The sequence below is a fragment of the Haliotis cracherodii genome, unplaced genomic scaffold, assembly GCF_022045235.1.
Source record: "Haliotis cracherodii isolate W230 unplaced genomic scaffold, xgHalCrac1.p SCAF_13, whole genome shotgun sequence".
NCBI lineage: Eukaryota > Metazoa > Mollusca > Gastropoda > Lepetellida > Haliotidae > Haliotis > Haliotis cracherodii.
This window is the reverse complement of record NW_027266268.1, coordinates 25,617,741-25,637,506: the sequence shown is the minus strand read 5'-3', so window position 1 is coordinate 25,637,506 and position 19,766 is coordinate 25,617,741. Positions and strand designations below refer to the sequence as shown.

Below are 19,766 nucleotides of genomic sequence, written 5' to 3'. Positions count from 1 at the left end.
CTGTGAGGGTGGGTATTGGTGTGTGAGAATGGGTATTGGTGTGTGAGGGTGGGTATTGGTGTGTGAGGGTGGGTATTGGTGTGTGAGGGTGGGTATTGGTGTGTGAGGGTGGGTATTGGTGTGTGAGGGTGGGTATTGGAGGGTGAGGGTGGGTATTGGTGTGTGAGGGTGGGTATTGGAGGGTGAGGGTGGGTATTGGTGTGTGAGGGTGGGTATTGGTGTGTGAGGGTGGGTATTGGTGTGTGAGGATGGGTATTGGTGTGTGAGGGTGGGTATTGGTGGGTGAGGGTGGGTATTGGTGCGTGAGGGTGGGTATTGGTGGGTGAGGGTGGGTATTGGTGCGTGATGGTGGGTATTAGGGTGCAAGGGTGGGTATTGGTGGGTGAGGGTTGGTATTGGTTGGTGAGGGTGGGTACTGGCATGTGAGGTTTGGTATTGGTTGGTCAGGGTGGGTACTGGCAGTGAGTGAGTGAGTATGGTTTTATGCCGCTGTTAGCAATATTCCAGCAATAACATGGTGGGGGCACCAGAAATAGGCTTCACACATTGTACCCATGTTGGTAATCGAACCGGGGTCTTCGGCGAGACAAGTGAACGCTTTAACCACTAGGCTACCCGACCGCCCCGTGGGGTATTTGAGGGTACTGTGAGGTGGGTAACGTGAGATGGGTGGGGTGTTTGGGAGAAGGTGTGAGTGAGGGTGTGAAGTGGGTGGGTACAGGGTGGGGTGAAGGGGTGGACAGGGTGAATAAAACAATAGAGAGTGAGTGAGTGAGTGAGTATGGTTTTACGCCGCTTTTAGCAATATTCCAGCAATATCACGGCCGTGGACACCAGAAATGGGCTTCACATTTTGTACCCATGTCGGGAATCGAACCCAGGTCTTCGGCATGACAAGCGAACGCTTTAACCACTAGGCTACCCGACTGCCCCTAAAACAATAGCAGTAAGTAGGGTACTATTGATGTTGCATGAGAACGGGTGGATAAGACCAGAGAGTGAACTGAGTTAAGGGTAGATGGGGTGACTTATTCACTGGCATAGGTCTCACAGGGATTGTTGTAACATTATCATGGAGAAGAAGAAAGGCATTGTGTAAGCACTACATATGACCCCAGATTTCAAACAACATGAGATAGCCCTTACTCAAAGCCCAATCAGAATATATAGATTGAGCCAGTTCATTGTGTCATAGGGGTGCCAGGCTGATCCTTCAGCACATGTTACTCTCCATACAAAGACAACTTGTAACAATGATAGGAGGAGAACTAATAACACCAAATCTATTCTGATCATTGTAGGGGAAGCAATATAATTCTTCAGGATAAAACATACATATACTCCCCTTGAAACAAGTTTAATATTTGATATGACTCAACATACAATCAAAGGCTTTGGATAAAGCACATGTCAAACTGTAGGAGATTAGAAGAAAACAGCAAGATTGGATGTGACATTGAGTTTACCGGTGCCATGTGTTGAAGGACCATGCCACATGGCTTATATAAACACTCCCACAAACACAGAGGAGGCTGCAGGGAGAGGCTCCAGGGGGAGGCTTGATCACACCTCACAGGAAAGTGAACCGGCCTCACAAAACAATTGGTATAAAAGTGTGAGAGAGACCGTCCTATAATCACTGCTAGTAGGACAACTTGGAGCGTTCTCTGTGGTTGCTTGACAGTGCACGAGAGCCTCCCTATGGGCTGCTGCGAAATCGTCCCAGCATCATTCAAGTGGCCAATTACAAACACCCACAGGCTATGGAGAAACGCATTAGTTTCCATCTTCCCTTACTCCATCAGATCAGCTAAACAGTTTTGTTTCCACTCATGTCATATTTTTTTGCTTTACACTTGTGTGTGATGGACATGAAGGGTATGTGGACTTGGCCATTTGTGTTGGTGCTGGGGGTGGTGGGACTAGGGCAGGGACAGGGGGTGGAGATGTCCCCAGCCCCCCTGGCCTCTCCCCCACCCCCCAGGGCAGGATTATACTCCGTGCTGCTCAAGCTGCAGCGCCAAGTCGCAGACATGGAGCAGGTGCAGGAAAAGGACAGGTGAGTTGCACTTAATGATTCGTTTAGAAACAGGTGTATATGTTAATGCATGGAAAGATGGGTTTGTCAGATATGTCATGGATACACACTAGATTAGATTCATCTGCTTATCTTGTTTCTTCACACTTGACTTAACATTCAGTGAAGAAACGTGTTTATATATGCTAGGATAGACACACCTGTTCAGTGTATGTATTTTTTTACTGTGGTAAGAGCATCAAAGAATATGATTGCTGCATTACAAAAACTAAGTTTATCAGTTTTCCCTTCACTGATGTAATAATACTTAAAATAATAATATAAAATTTCTAAATTATTTTATTAACATTCTTTTTTATCAAGGAACTATATATATATAATCTGAATATGAATTTGTTTAACTATATTAACTTGATTAAAATCTTTGGTTTGTAACAATTCACCAATTCAAAATTTTATACAATACTAAATCTAAAACCTTTGATAGGCATTTAGAAGTTGGAAGAACATGAATACATGACACTTTTTCATGGATAGCAACTTCTTTATTCTTTGTTACTGAATACATGACATTTTTTTTTCGGGATAAAGAAATTATCAATAAAAAAAGTGTCATGTATTCAATTTTAACTCTTGCCCCAAAATATAATAAAGGGTGAATAATAGCCATTGAAAGTCTTTTTTCACAACATCGAGCATTTGATGTCGTACTGTTAACAGGCATAACCATCAATTGAAACTGGTTACCATCAGAGCCAGAGGGTGACCGATACCTCATAGAACCCTTTGAAATATGATGCATTTCAAACCAATAATTTTCACAAGCAAAACCCAAACCAATGAGGAGGATATAAATGGATATAGGGAGACAACAGGCTGTGAAGATGGAGACATCTTAGAGTTTAATCTTTGATTTATGTGATTTTAAAGAGAATCGTCCTGGACGGGTGACGGGCTAGGCGAGAACAGAAGTACATGATACTCCCTTTGTATCAGCTTTGTCAGAGCAACGTTGAGCGACACCATTATTGTGCTTGATAAGGGCTCATAATAAGGAAATATGGGCCCCACTCATGGGTTGAACAATCGCTTGTAACTATAATAACTGTGACTGCACTCAAACACATGTTCAGTGTTCACAATGATAACATAATGGCCCCGGACATGGGTAAATGTTATGTGAGTTGAATTGTAACTGGTGTTCATTGTAACAGTTTATTGTGGTAGCTTTATGATATTTTATTGAATGCATTATCAGGGCTAGAGTAAATAGTCTCTGGGCCAGCACTAAGCTTAAGGTGTAAAACTCGAGAAGAGAACAACACTTGACCTTTTTATCTTCAAATGAAGAAAGAAAAACAGATCAATTCTATTTCCTAGTTTGCTGACCTCTCTGTTCTAATTAATTAATTGTAAAAAGGGCCTGTAGTGTCAATATGTAAATTAATGATAAAGAAAATGCAACAGAGAGAGAGAGAGAGAGAGAGAGAGAGAGGAAGAGAGAGAGAGTGAGAGAGAGAGGGTTGAGAAAGAGAGAGAGAGAGAGGGGATGAGAAAGAGAGAGAGTGTGAGGGAGAGAGGAAGAGAGAAAGGTGAGAGAGAGGAAGAGAGAGAGAGAGAGAGAGAGAGAGAGAGAGAGAGAGAGAGGAAGAGAGAAAGGTGAGAGAGAGGAGAGAGAGAGAGAGAGAGAGAGAGAGAGAGAGAGAGAGGGTCGAGAAAGAGAGAGAGAGAGAGGAAGAGAGAGAGGAAGAGAGAGAGAGGAAGACAGAAAGGTGAGAGAGAGGAAGAGAGAGAGAGGGTTGAGAAAGAGAGAGAGAGAGAGGGGATGAGAAAGAGAGAGAGTGTGAGGGAGAGAGGAAGAGAGAAAGGTGAGAGAGAGGAAGAGAGAGAGAGAGAGAGAGAGAGAGAGAGAGAGAGAGAGAGAGAGAGAGAGAGAGAGAGAGAGAGGAAGAGAGAAAGGTGAGAGAGAGGAAGAGAGAGAGAGAGAGAGAGAGAGAGAGAGAGAGAGGGTCGAGAAAGAGAGAGAGAGAGAGGAAGAGAGAGAGGAAGAGAGAGAGAGGAAGACAGAAAGGTGAGAGAGAGGAAGAGAGAGAGAGGGTCGAGAAAGAGAAAGAAAGAGGGGGAAGAGAAAGAGAGAGAGTGAGAGAGAGAGTTATAATGAACATATGATGCTGTGTTAGTTACTAGCTGCCCCCTCACTCACTCACTCACTCACTCACTCACTCACTCACTCACTCTGACCACAGGTTCATATCTATCTACTAGGCATGTTATCCCTGGCAACTACAACATAACAACATTTCATGACAGAATACATTACTGCCTTCCCAAAGCAGCCATGGTTTATAATTTGAACCCTCGGGGTTGAGGCTAAGCGGAGCTATTCCTTTATATCGATTTAAGTAGATTCTTTCCTGCACAACGATGGATGATTTCCATTGACGGGTTGACACACAGGTCAAAATGGAGAATTTACACAATAGTTCGTCACTTAAGGTTTTCATTTTGGGGAGTCAGGTTTTAAAATTAATACCTTTACAACTGTCTTGAGGCAATTAGGTAGCTGGGAGGTGGTTAGAAATGAATCAGATTTCAAACGATGAATGAACCAGTGAGTTACCTCCCCTTGTAATTGGGCCACTGAAAATAGTAGGCTTTGTTGATCGGTTGTGCCAACAAACGTTTGGCTGTGAAATATTGATGAATACTACCTGTCAGGACCGAAAGGTCAAGAATAATAACACTCGCATTTATGATCGCATATTATTCTAAAGTTTGACATATGCATCATATAATATTCTATACCTAATAACAATTTTAATAAATAATGACTCGTATAATATTCCTGTGGTATCCATAGCTGTTAAGGCACTCCTTACATTGTCAGTGTAGCAGGGCGTGGAGTCATCCCACAGATGACATCCTTACCTTGTCAGTGTAGTAGGGCGTGGAGTCATACCACAAATGACATCCTTACCTTGTCAGTGTAGCAGGGTGTGGAGTCATCCCATCCCTACCGTTCAGTTTGGATGATTTTAGGAATTTTTATGTTCAGGGCTTAAGGAAATGGGTTAGAATTGGTCTTTCGTAATAAGAGGCGGATTTAACCGGATCGGGTGGTCGGGTTCACTGACTTGGTTGATGCATTTTTATCGTGTCTCAATTGGGTGGATTGATGCTCATGATGTCAATCATTGGTTTGTCGGGTCCAGACTCAGTACTGCACACTCCGACATCATGTAGCTAGTATATGGCTCAGTGTGGCTTTAAACAACAAACAATCTTAGAGAAAGCTGGAAACCAGTCTGGCAAAAGTTGGCCATGTTGTCAGACTGGACTGGTGGCCTCTCATGCCTGTCGTGAGTATGTAGCATGACAGAGAACTAAAACCAACAAGAAGTTAGTCGCAACTTCGTCATTTTAAGTTTCCTTTGATTTATTGTTCAAGTTCAGATGTTATAAATAAGTAATGATTTCATCAACATTTAAGACCTAATGCAAATGAAAAATAAATTGAAATAATATTTCTTATTTGTCTAAATTCTATACAAAAGAAGATGTTTTATGTTCCAATTTATCATCAAGTGAGTGATGATAAAAACAGTGGGCCCTTTGGTATGTTTATTTCTTGTTCTTTCTAGTTTGTTTCAATAAGTGCCCCCTGACTATAACTTTTACATTAGTCTGTATGTAATCTTATAAGAGGCCTGTACTAACCACTAATTTTTTTAAAACTAGAGTTTTTACAGATGACACAGTAGTGTGTATAAGGGGTGCATAATTGACTTGTAACTATTACAAAAAACATTTCAGTCTTAACAATGTTGTAAACATTTGTTTGATCTCTATCGCTTGATCTTAAACAACAAATTTAACTAGTTGTGTATGGTTTTAATAATACCCTCAAACCCATGTCAGTTTGCTAAGCTTCCCTCCCCCTTGTCATATAAAAGCACTATAATTTTATTTTGCATTTCAATATACACAAATAAGGTAAAAATACAACCAACTAAAAATATATTAGGACAATTTAAAAAAAATATTAATTTGTCTGGGTAGCAAGTGAAATGATGAGTGAAATTTTATTTTGTATTTCAATATACACAAATAAGGTAAAAATACAACCAACTAAAAATATATTAGGACAATTTTTTTAAAATGAATTTGTCTGGGTAGCAAGTGAAATGATGAGTGATGTCACCAGTAAGTTAATGTTTTGATTGGGGGGGGGAAGAGGAGATTAACTCCACCCTGTGCGGCCTCATCCGCACCATCACCTGTCGTGTACAACTACACAAACATCATGCTCACATCACCTGGCAGACAGGAGACATGTACCCAGGACACCGACAAGTCGGGAAACATTTCATAACATCAAACAGAAAACTGAAGGGGTACACTAACCTAGTTCCCCTCATCCTGGTCCCCGCTCACCTGGTGGAGAACACTAAACGATCATTTGTAAAACCTGTACACAATGGCAAAAAGACCACCTCTCATTCTAATCTGTGTACCTTTTAACCAGAGATAGCCTGTTGGTGGGGTGAAGCAGTGGACTTGATAAAGTAGGGTTCTGCCTTCCAACAGGGTCTGATCACATAGCAGGGGCTGGAGGGGAGGTATGCTTGACAAGATCAGAGGAAGCAGGTATCTTTGACAGGGTCTGATCACATAGCAGGGGCTGGTGGGGAGGTATGTTTGACAAGATCAGAGGAAGCAGGTATCTTTGACAGGGTCTGATCACATAGCAGGGGCCGGTGGGGAGGTATGTTTGACAAGATCAGAGGAAGCAGGTATCTTTGACAGGGTCTGATCACATAGCAGGGGCCGGTGGGGAGGTATGTTTGACAAGATCTAGGTGGGATGTATGTTTGACAAGATCAGAGGAAGCAGGTATCTTTGACAGGGTCTGATCACATAGCAGGGGCTGGTGGGGAGGTATGTTTGACAGGATCTAGGTGGGAGGTATGTTTGACAAGATCAGAGGAAGCAGGTATCTTTGACAGGGTCTGATCACATAGCAGGGGCTGGTGGGGAGGTATGTTTGACAAGATCAGAGGAAGCAGGTATCTTTGACAGGGTCTGATCACATAGCAGGGGCCGGTGGGGAGGTATGTTTGACAAGATCTAGGTGGGATGTATGTTTGACAAGATCAGAGGAAGCAGGTATCTTTGACACGGTCTGATCACATAGCAGGGGCTGGTGGGGAGGTATGTTTGACAAGATCTAGGTGGGAGGTATGTTTGACAAGATCAGAGGAAGCAGGTATCTTTGACAGGGTCTGATCACATAGCAGGGGCTAGTGGGGAGGTATGTTTGACAGGATCTGGGTGGGAGGTATGTTTGACAAGATCAGAGGAAGCAGGTATCTTTGACAGGGTCTGATCACATAGCAGGGGCTGGTGGGGAGGTATGTTTGACAGGATCTAGGTGGGAGGTATGTTTGACAAGATCAGAGGAAGCAGGTATCTTTGACAGGGTCTGATCACATAGCAGGGGCTGGTGGGGAGGTATGTTTGACAGGATCAGAGGAAGCAGGTATCTTTGACAGGGTCTGATCACCTAGCAGGGGCCGGTGGGGAGGTATGTTTGACAGGTTCTAGGTGGAAGGTATGTTTGACAGGATCCGAGTAGCATGTATGTTTGACAGGATCTGATCACCTAGCAGGGGCTGGTTTGGAGGCATGTCCCCTGCTGACAAATGTAACAATTAACAAGTCAGTCAGCTGCTCCAGACTTGCTACAAACTCAGCTGTTTGGTCATGCTAGTGCAGAGATGAAGTGTGGCGATGGAAGTCAGTGCACTGTCTGTCTGTGTGTCATCACTATGAGTTTGGCCTCTTTTCATTCATATTGACCATTTAGAAACTTGTATATTTATCTAAGACTAACAACAAACAATCGTGTCTTTGAATTTGAAGAATCATGCCATACTTTTCCCACACAAGAAAATTCATTGTTGTGGCTCTCTCTAATTATAAACATCAGAAAAGATTTGAATTATGAGAATCATGCAGTCTTTTCTTTTAAAATCCCTAACACAAACTCAGAAGACTCGACAGCTCAAGCATAAAAGACAACCAGCTCCAGATGGGCTTCTTGCCTCCCACAAGTCCGGATCAAATCTCTGGAACTTCCGGGCTGCAATAACAGAGGCCTTGGTGCCGTAGTCTCAAAGAGCAAACCATTTGTTCACTCAAAGAGCATGGCCAGAGCCAAGGCTGAAACTAATCTCAGCCTGAATGTTTATTTGATAAATAGATTAACACCAGTTTTATTTAAAGAAGCCAAGATTACATCGAGATAATGTTAAGGATTCAGGGGAAACTAATTAAGGGATTTTCTACATCCTTTATGTTGTTTGATTTTTATAAAACAAGTATGTTGTTGCCAGGTGTCTTCATGACGGGGTGTAGGGGATTCTTTACGGGACAACGGCTGTATCAAAGCACGTATGCCAACAAAAACAGTGGAGGATTTCTTTTGTACGAAGTGCAATTTGTCAATGTGAACCTAACATTTTAAGTTTCAAATCCTTGATGCTGTGCACATGTTTGTGTAGATTGATGGAGTTATGGTATTGTTCTGATTGTAAAGTCTCCCTAGACTTTATCTTTCTTAAATGTATGGTTTCTAGGCAGGTTAAAGGTGGTTATGTCGTGTTCGAGATTATTGCACTTATAAAGCGATGTTAATGCATGGGTGTGTGTGTGTCTGTGTGTCTGTGTGTGTGTGTCTGTGTGTGTGTGTGTCTGTGTGTCTGTGTCTGTGTGTCTGTGTCTGTGTGTCTGCTTGTACTAGTCCAGACTAATGCCGGTTCTTTAGTAGTGCTAGCCCACCATGTCACAGTTTTACATGGATTGCAGACTCGGACACAATATACTGACTGATGACCAGTCCAGGTTTATACCCTTAATGCTGAGCACCAGGCAGGGAAACAACTAGTACCTTCTTTTAACAAATTTTGTTATGACATGGTTGTGATCGAACCACAAACCTTCTGCTGCCCAGGCAAACACTCTATCCATGCCACGCAGGTGGTCGGCTGGTTAAAACCATACAGACAAACGAAAGATTGGAAAGGGAGGTTGTAATTTCATTTTTTATTTTGCCCCTAATCAAATATTGTGGATACCTACTACTGAATTAGGCAGGGTAGCCTAGTGGTTAAAGTGTTCGCTCATCATGATGAAGACCTAGGTTTGATTCCTTACATCGGTACAATGTGTGAAGCCACTTTTTGGTATCCCCTGCCGTGATATTGCTGGAATATTGCTAAAAGCTGCGTAAAACAATACTCACTCACTACTGAATTACTTCCCTATATAATCACTCTCCTGTACATAAAGACAACAAACAGCGAATGGATCTGTGAACTGGATAAAAGGGTGCAGTTTAGTATTGAGTCACTTAACTTCTAATCTCCCTCAGGAGTATGACACGCCATGTCTGCCATCAACACCCTGAAGCAGGACCTTCAATGGCCCTCCCAGAGCACCGTTCCACAAAGCAATATCGTAACACTAGGACTCTCCTTAGTCTAGGTTAAGGCAGTTACGATCCCATAAGGGCTACGATCACTTTGAGGGATAAGGAACCGGGCCCTGATGTGATGATTCAAAATGACTTGCAGGCCCAAAGGGACACTACTCCAGCAGATTATCAAAAGTGAAGTTGATAGTTTTGCCGGAATCCACGTCCATCTGGCCACATGTCCTGGTATGATGGCACAGCTTCCCCAACACACAAGGGTATGCTCGCAATACTTTCAACTCATTTACCATTCCGGTGCCGTTTCCTGACAGAGAGACCAAAGCTGTAGCTGCCAACATGTCTCTCCGTTCTGGCATTCCCGTCTCTCTGTTCGCCATTCAGTCGATATGTTCTGCCATTCCATCCAACTGTTCTCTAAGATGGTTGTGATAAACGTAGCCAGTCAGAATAAGGGCAGGGGTTAAGTGCGCCAAGGAGTCCGAGATCAGATGTTTGATGCCAGGTCTCATGGGGGATACGGTACCAGACAATATGGAACTGATTTGGATATAATTGGACAGCAAATATCACTCCTTGTACCTTATTTTGGAAATTCTCCTGTGGGTTGGTTATGCAATATATAACACAGTCCTGGTAATAACATATTTATCGTTGTATTCTATCTAAGTGACTATTGGTTATTCTTCTCCAAAATATATTGGTTCAATATACAAAGACATCATAAATATGCCTGCCTACCGATCTGACCAAGCTGAACTCCCTGAGAAACATTCTGTCGAGATTGCATTCAAATCTTCCATATATTTTATCATAGTGGAACAAGGTCAAAGTTTCTGTTTAGCACTGACATTAGCAATTGTTGAAAATATTGACAAACAAAAGACTTACAGATAAGCAACTCTATTTTTTCTTCTTGTAATTTCAAGTACCGTTTCTGAAGACAATGATATAAGTTTTTAACCACATCATTTTAATGTAAAGACCACATTCATGTTGTGTTTATTGTTTTACCGATAACAAAAACGTATATATTTCTCAGAGTGATTCGTGTGATGTTTTACGCTTCTTGGAATATACAACAACAGTAAATTTTAGCCTCTCTCTTTAACACACCGCAGAAAACTTAATGTACATCATTCATTCTTTCAAAATCAATCAGGGAAATGTCTAAATGAAACATCTAAGACACTTCAAGGTCATAAAAGAACAAATTGAAATCCCCCTGGAGAACAATGCAGAAACAATCAATGAAGCATCTTTGAAGTGGCATAATTGTGTTAACATGTTCTAAAAAAGCAATATCAAGGAAATTGTAAGACCAAACACTGCCAGGCATGAAACATAGCCACAGGCTACAGGGAACTTAAGATGATGGCAACAGTTTGTGTCAGGCTTCCTATTCTAGGGACTGGCCATTTATTATAGGGGAGGCAGGCCAGTGATACTACGGGGGACGTGAGTATGTGCATATGTGTGTGTGAGGTAAAAATTACAGTTCTATTTGAAAATAAAAATAAAAATTTGATATTACTTAGCGACTTGTAATTTATTATAGGGAGGGGGTCATGAGTGAATGTTACACATGTTGTTTTTTGTTTTTTTTGGTGTGTTTTTTTTTTGGGGGGGGGGGGGGGGGGGGGGTATGAAAAAATGTTACAGAAAATAAGGGGGGCAGCAAAATATGAATTAGTCCAAAGACCAATCCCTTGCTCCCCCCAATAATATATGACCAGTCCCTTACTTGGGGGAAATATTATTTGAGTTGATGTAGGAACGTTATTATAGATTTTCTCATCCATCTGCAAGGATATTGGTTTAATCACCTCTTTAGTTCATCTTCGTGCCGAGATATGATCTCTCCTGGTACAGCAGGCAGCCATATTAGCTGTCTTACCAAGGAAGACATGGCATGACCCATCAGTGCGATATGCTAGACTGATTTGTTAGCCACTCTTGAGTATGAACACATGATCGATTATATGATTCAGCAGGCGAATACAGACATAGTAAATATTTGTGTAGGAGTAACATTGCTTTGATTAAGAAATTCTAGGATGAACGGTCTGTGTATTACGTTATTTATAGCTGTAGGAATACATTAGTGTTTTAAGCTTTCCCTTTGAAGAACTTCAAACAACACTCTTAAGATCTGTATGCATACATACACATGTATAAAATACACTTTGAAAGGGGTTTCAGAGTTGATTAATTGATTAAAAAGCTGCCCTATAAAATACTGATTTGGAATGTTAAAATGGATGCCCATTCTACTGACTGGTGGATGTGTAACTGATGTCCCTTGTCACACTGCTTGTCATGTCGTGTAAACTCAAACATTTAAAATGACAAAAATCGTAAGCTGCCGAAGCCTGATGTCCCATTTGATAATCCCGACTGATGGGTCTGAGTAAGATAGAAGTCTCACCCAACATTAATATGAGGTTCAGGCTCGTGAGGTCTTGTCATGACCTTGACTTCAATACTGTATGTTTGATGGGCATTTATTGATAATTGGTATAAACAGTCTCTGAGCCAGCAGTAAGCTTAGGGTATAAAACTAGAGCAGAGAGCTACACTTGACTTTATTATCTTCAAATGAAGAAAGGACAGAGAAATAGAATTGGTCTGTTTTTCCTGTCACAAAAGTAGGGAAAAAGTGTGATTAATCATTGTCAAAAAACATTGGGTTGACAATATGTCAAGTACTGATAAAACAAATACAAATTTCTTGAAGTTATTAAGACAAGAATATAGGAGTGAGTGAGTGAGTGAGTGAGGCGAGTGAGTGAGTGAGTGAGTGAGTGAGTGAGGCGAGTGAGTGAGTGAGTGAGTGAGTGAGGCGAGTGAGTGAGTGAGGCGAGTGAGTGAGTGAGTGAGGCGAGTGAGGCGAGTGAATGAGTGAGCGAGTGAGCAAGCAAGCTAACGAGCGAGGTTTACACAGCTTTCAACAATATTGCAGCACTATCACGGTGGAGGTCTCCCGTCCTCGGCTTCACATACAACCCAGTCCTTTGGTGTGACCAGTAAATGCTTTAACCACTAGGCTAACCCAATGCCCCTAAAATTATCATAAAAATATTGAAAAATTTAAAGAAATAACTAAACAAAGAGAGAGAGAAGAAAGACATACAATCCTTTGAACATGACCACGAGGGAGTTTATTATCAGGTGCTTTTCAATAATGTTGCATTTATGCCCAACTTCAGTTCCCTTTTCCTCAAGACAAAGAGAGGTTCACCCAGTGCTAACATCTTTGAACATGTAACTTCACAAAATTGAATAAATGGATATAAAATATCAGACAGGTTTGTGAGTTGCCACATCATGTTACCCCTGAAAGGGCATTTTATGTAAGCTATAGGCTTTTTTGTGAAGGAACATTGTGAAACTTTCTCAAATCTGTCATACAATTGCTTTCAGGCTGTTAATCAAAGCAAAACTTTCAATTTTTGCGTATTTCTATTCAAATCATAATCTGAGTTGCATATAAGTGCAATAGTCTTGAAAACGACGTTATGCCTCATTTCACCTCACCTCATCGCACCTGAACAGATTATTTCTCATTCTATAAATATTTGTGTATATGATCTTAAATTTGATTCGCTGTTATAGATCGACTCATGGATGTGATCCTTTCATTTCTTTAACACTGTACAAGGGTTTCATTTTTGGCAGATATCAGTCATAATTACCATGGTGAATATCTTCTATATATCCTTATATAACCTCCCACTTCTTTATTATTGTTCACTTTGTTTGATATGAATAATTTGCAATTTGAAAATAATGGAATATTCTTGATAATCTATGAATACCAAAATCGTCAGCTTATGGCAGAAATTTATCAAACCCACAAATTTACCCCTGAAAAACAATTGAAATCAGTTTCAAGAAAAAAGCTTAATGATTTAACACAAAACCCCTGAAAACGAGGTTGGACATAGCCAACTAGAATGTTGTTGACAACATTTATCATATCTGATGTTTATTCACAAAGAAACTCAACTATGTGAAACAAATGATTAATCTTGGTGTATGTTTACAGAACCCGTCTCCGTCGAATGGAAAGACGAACAAGACAATACCGTGACACGATGATCAAAGCTGAAGCTGAAGTGGTCCAGCTGCGCCAGCACATTGTGGAGCTTCAGGAGCGCTTTGGAGCCATTGAGGAGCAGTCGACAAACATCAAGCTAGACATTACACGACTAGACTTTCAACAGCGCGAAACCAAACACGAGATGACCTTGGTTAAGGATGCAAGGCCATTTGAGGATGATCATGTGTTTGAAGTGCGGCATAATATGTCACAACTGATGAGTGTGAAAGACGATTTGTTTCAAAGTTATGTTTCTTTGATGGAGGACGTGCAGGGTTTGCGAAAAAAGGAAAAAACAAATAGTGACTCAATTTCAAAACTTCAAAATAGATATGGCAATGTTGTTAAAATATTAAAAGTTCATGTAAAAGATCAGAGAAGGCATGGACGAAATGTGAACAGGTTAGAACTCAATCAAACAAATGATTCCCTTGTTTGGACCAATGAGGACCTAGATTCCGGTGACGGCTCGGGGGATATGAGCTTTGAAAGTCGGATGTCAAGACCCAATACAGGTCCTCCAGATGCAGAAGAAGGTAGTGGAGACGGAGATGGTGTGGATGTTGACACTCTCCTTCCTACACTCAACACATCCAGTGTCAATGGTGTGAATGTGGTAGATCTGGAGGACAGACTTCAAGTATTAGAGCAGCAAGTCAAGGGCAAGCTCGACAACGCAGACAGAGAAGAACTAGAGGCCAGGATAAAGGACCTTCTGAAGACACATGACTCCTACTTTGAACAAGAGATTCTAAAGCGAGACACAGACATCGAGAACGTGGAGCAGCAAATGGTCCGTATGGGCGAGAAGATCCATGGGGTTGAGAGTCGGGTTCTGTCCATCCAGCTCGGGGACTTCATGCAGAAGCTGCAGGAGTCTCTCATCAACTTCACCCAGAATGTCATCACCCTGGATCAGTGGAAGATGGCCAGCGATCAGATCATCAACTCCACCCAGTTCAACCAGCAGCAGATTGCACAGATGACAAACATGATCCTCAACAACTCCAGGGCAGTCGGTCAGATGGACTGGAAGATGACCGATCAGCGACTCCTTAGTGACCAGCAGTACCGAGTTCTCAGGATGCACATCATCCGCCTCAACAACAGTGTGCAGGACCTTCGGGAACATGTAGAGTACCTTGGCAGCATCAAGTCCGGAAGTCCCACCACCGCCCATCAACAACCTGGGTACACACCACCATCTGGGGACGTCATGTCCCGCGTGGAGGACCTAGCCCTACAGATCATCTACAACGAGAACAGGATCGCCAACTTGGAGAGCAAGGTCCTCAACCAGACTTTGTTCCAGTGTCAGAAGTCCAGCAAGGACCTGTACCAAGATGGCCGCCTGCTGACCCTGGAGAAGGAGATGTCGGCAATGACCAGCCAGGGATTGCTGCTGAGTGAGATGATCAAGAGAGTTGACCGGGCTCTGTACCGGGTACACAGTAACTGCAAGAACAACACCGTGTTCCTGCACAAGCTGTGGTCGAAGGCAGCAACATGGCAGCTGTACATGCCCATCATCAGCCTCGTGCAGCAGGAGGTCACCAACCTCCTCACCACTGTACCCACAGGTGAGGACATAGATCCGTAAAACTTCCACCCGCAACCCCTGACTCGTAATTTTTATGAATCATAAACCCTGGCTGGAAGTAATTAAAAATGATTTATGTTATAATATGATGCAGAACAAGCAAAAGTCACAAGCTACAAATATTTAAAGTAGGTTTAGGGTTAGGGTTTGAGTTTGGGCGAGGGGAAGCAGGGGGTTATGGGTGGAAATGTTTTCACATAGCCAATGAATAAGGGCTCCGGCTATAAGTTGTTATTTACATTGGAAAATTACACACAGTCTTGTTATACTATTGAAATTTTGAAAAATTTCACAATTGTTTTGCAAATATTCTGAGTATCTGGAGCTCTGATGATTTAATAGTATTTCTCAGTGAGAGCAAAAAAGTTTTTTTACTGAGTACAAGGATGTGATGTTGGCAATTAGTTGCAGTAGAGATTTACAGCTGTCAAAAAGATCGGAGAAGACTTGTGAAATTCTGTTACCTATTCTGAATGAGTGGTGTCCAATGCCACATTTCAGTACTGTAACGATATGTCAGTTTAATGTGGCAAAATGCCCCCCCAGCTCACTTTATAGATACATTGTATTTGACACTTCGGTGAAACCCATGAGCCACGACAATGGTGATGACAGATCGAGGATTACAATCAGGTCAACCTATGACTAGGGCAACCTATGACTAGTGGAACCTATGACTAGTGCATACTTGTACAGCAATTGCAGTAGCTTAGACAACTGGGCCACCACTGACTCATTTCTAAAAAGGTTAATGGTTAAAACAGAGTACTGATATATCTACATCACATTCAGGTTATGTGCTAACATCACATTCAATATTCAGAGGATATGTCAAGAAAGTCTGATTGTAAGATTTACACACAGAGCGATTTGTAAGATTTTGTTTTTTGAAAGTAATGACCCTTCACTATTTGTTCCAGATTGTGATGGCTACTACAAGCGTGGGTTCCTGGACTCCGGGAAGTACATTGTCTACCCCAAGGGGGCGCTGCAGTCAGTGTTCGTCTACTGCAGCATGGAGGCCGATGGTGGTTGGACACTGATTCAGAAACGTGTGCATGGCAAGGAGAACTTCAGTCGTTCTTGGGCGGAATATGCCATAGGATTTGGTTCCGCTGAGGATGAATTCTGGGTCGGCAATGAATTCATTCATTTGATGACAACGCATGATAACTATTCTCTCAGGATCGAAATGACGGATGTCTTCAATGGATACTGGTTTGTGGAATATGATGAGTTTGCAATTTCAACAAAAGAAGAAAATTATAAGCTACGGGTTCATGGTTTCCATGGCAATGCCACAGATGGAATGGACTATTCTAATGACATGGCCTTCAGTACACAGGATAAGGACAATGACCTGAGCAGCACCCACTGTGCTCTGTACTTCACCTCGGGCTGGTGGTACCGCCATTGCCAATACAGCAACCTCAACGGCCGTTACGACACCGGCATTGTGTGGTTCAACAGTGACTGGCAAGACTGGATTCAGATGAAGACTTCAGTAATGAAAATTAAACCTAGATTGTGATTAGGAAAGTAGCATAAACACTATAGATATTATCAGGGATTTTTTTAAATGAATGTTGACACTTTGTTGCACATGTTTTTATGTCTCAATTTTACATTGTTTTATTGTTGATCTAATTCATATTATGTCCCTGTCGTATTTCTACAGATTCACTGATTTGCATTATGGCATATCGTCATGGTATTTCTAGCTGGATGTTTTGCGTTGATGTGGACACAGTCTCATCCCTGAGATCTGCCATGTCCATTTAGAGTTTGCAGCAGTGAATTTATACATATCACTTGCCAAATCTGTGCCATAATTTGTGCATTAACTCAAAACACTAACTATAACTTGATGACAGTAACAGTGGTTTCTGAAACATTCTTCCGCTGTTGGACGTTACAGCATGACGTCACAACACCAGTGGACCAACTCTGTGTATGATATGCTGTAACTTCTACAGCTCTGCTGGACGTTGTGGCAGACGTCACAACACCAGTGGACCAACTCTGTGTATGATATGCTGTAACTCCTGCAGCTCTGCTGGACGTTGTGGCAGACGTCACAACACCAGTGGACCAACTCTGTGTACTATATGCTGTAACTCCTGCAGCTCTGCTGGACGTTGTGGCAGACGTCACAACACAAGTGGACCAACTCTGTGTACGATATGCTGTAACTTCTGCAGCTCTGCTGGACGTTGCTGCAGACGTCACAACACCAGTGGACCAACTCCGTGAACGATATGCTGTAACTTCTACAGCTCTGCTGGACGTTGCAGCATGATGTCACAACACCAGTGGACCAACTCCGTGTGCTATATGCTGTAACTTCTACAGCTCTGCTGGCCGTTGCAGCATGATGTCACAACACCAGTGGACCAACTCCGTGTGCTATATGCTGTAACTTCTACAGCTCTGCTGGACGTTGCGGCAGACGTCACAACACCAGTGGACCAACTCCGTGTACTATATGCTGTAACTTGTACAGCTCTGCTGGATGTTGCAGCAGACGTCACAACACCAGTGGACCAACTCCGTGTACGATATGCTGTAACTTCTACAGCTCTGCTGGACGTTGCGGCAGACGTCACAACACCAGTGGACCAACTCCGTGTACGATATGCTGTAACTTCTACAGCTCTGCTGGACGTTGTGGCAGACGTCACAACACCAGTGGACCAACTCTGTGTATGAAATGCTGTAACTTCTACAGCTCTGCTGGACTTTGCAGCAGACGTCACAACACCAGTGGACCAACTCCGTGTACGATATGCTGTAACTTCTACAGCTCTGCTGGACGTTGTGGCAGACGTTCACAACACCAGTGGACCAACTCTGTGTACGATATGCTGTAACTTCTACAGCTCTGCTGGACGTTGTGGCAGACGTCACAACACCAGTGGACCAACTCCGTGTACGATATGCTGTAACTTCTACAGCTCTGCTGGACGTTGCAGCAGATGTCACAACACCAGTGGACCAACTCCGTGTACTTCTACAACACTGACCTCATCTCATCGTCCTCACATTGATAGTTCATTTCCCTACCAATATGTCCACTATAACACTCCAACTCATACTATCACACACTTCGGCATCTGACTGTGTCAGATTCAGCATAATATATCATATGCTTCAATGCAATGAAATACAATAATTCATAATAAAAATACGCCACTTTAATACAGGTCAATATTAAATGACAAGTCCACAAATAGAGTTTTGGGGTACATCAGTGAAGCAAAAAATGATATCAATTCTTTTACAAACTCATGACAACTTCCCTTGTAAGTTTCAAAATTTAATAGAACGTAAACCCTATAGGTTTAAACTAAAGTCTTATAGAGACAGGATGTCACCAACACAACACAGACGTCTCCAACAGTCATGTTTAAGTGGGCGTTTATTCATGTTCTCAAAATGTTACATGACCGTACATACAGTTTGAAATCTACCTGTCACTTTGTGCTATCTTTCCCCACATTTTTCACAATGCATCAGCAGACACATTTATGACTGTTTTGACAAAGCTAATTTAAAAATGTCACCACTTCCTAAAAATATCCTATTACCTCGAGAAATACCCCCCACCATCATCCATCCCCATCAAGATGTTACTTTTCTTAATCTAAGGGGATTCTGGGAAGGGAAGCTATTGCCATGCAGGTGTACTAACATGGAGATCCACTCATACCTTGTCAACAACATATTTGGCATGTTCATATGATAATAACAAGGTTAAAATACACAGCTAATGTCACTAATTATTTCAGTGTCAATGAACATGTGACCTACGTAAATTATTCTTACATATTACATAACCGGGATTATATATCCCGTGGATGTTATCCTCCATTGCCCACCTCCCAGCATCTCCATCATAGAATGCACCCTTTAGATGCGAGGTTGGTCAAACTCAAGCTTTTATGTTGCTATTTCTAAGACATCAAACGAATGTTACAATCCCCCTCAGAGAAGGAAATCAGGTGAAACACGTTTTTTCACATCTATTCAGAACGACATACTGGTTTAAGTACATTAATTCTCTTTTGATGTGTCATTACAGTAAAAAGATAAGGCACTGTGTTTCAGAGACTGCTACGAGTGAGTGGTTTCTCAGCAATAAGTGATATTAACGATTAACTTTACATTTTCCTTAAATCTAATCTGTGACTCAAATGGCAGGAATTTGTTTAATTGTCATAACATTCACTTTAATTCGGTAAGATGTTTAACTGCAATATTTATTTCACTTAAATTGTTAATGCCACATGTGTTGATATTTTGTGTTTTTCTCTAGTGCAGCACATAGCACAGTGCCTGCTTTATGTCATTATGTATATATGTACATACACTTCAGTATCAGTGCAATCATAATAAATATTCACATATGTATAACCGCTCGTTGACTCTTTTTAAGAATTCATTACAGCTTATACTTTTCAAATGTGCGCAGGAACACATACCACTACAAAAAAATAAGGACCACAGAATTCTTCCATATTCATGTCATAACATA

At 41.8% G+C, this 19,766-nt stretch overlaps 1 protein-coding gene and 1 pseudogene across 1 annotated transcript; one reads left to right on the top strand and one right to left on the bottom strand.

Moving 5' to 3' along the window:
* LOC139459800 (uncharacterized) overlaps nt 1-19,766 on the bottom strand; it is a 107,735-nt pseudogene that overhangs the window by 23,751 nt on the left and 64,218 nt on the right.
* LOC139459801 (uncharacterized) lies at nt 1,616-19,610 on the top strand. The gene is made up of 3 exons (XM_071241481.1): nt 1,616-2,059; nt 13,579-15,212; nt 16,153-19,610. Exons 1-3 carry the CDS (start codon nt 1,833-1,835, stop codon nt 16,761-16,763), a joined length of 2,472 nt encoding a protein of 823 aa, XP_071097582.1. The 5' UTR covers nt 1,616-1,832; the 3' UTR covers nt 16,764-19,610.

What these genes read in the sequence shown, in the direction of transcription:
- LOC139459801 (XM_071241481.1), top strand. Translation starts at nt 1,833, where the DNA reads ATGTCATATTTTTTTGCTTTACACTTGTGTGTGATGGACATGAAGGGT. An exon ending in CAGGTGCAGGAAAAGGACAG is followed by an intron (nt 2,060 to 13,578) that starts GTGAGTTGCACT and finishes GTATGTTTACAG; the next exon opens with AACCCGTCTCCGTCGAATGG. An exon ending in CCTCACCACTGTACCCACAG is followed by an intron (nt 15,213 to 16,152) that starts GTGAGGACATAG and finishes TATTTGTTCCAG; the next exon opens with ATTGTGATGGCTACTACAAG.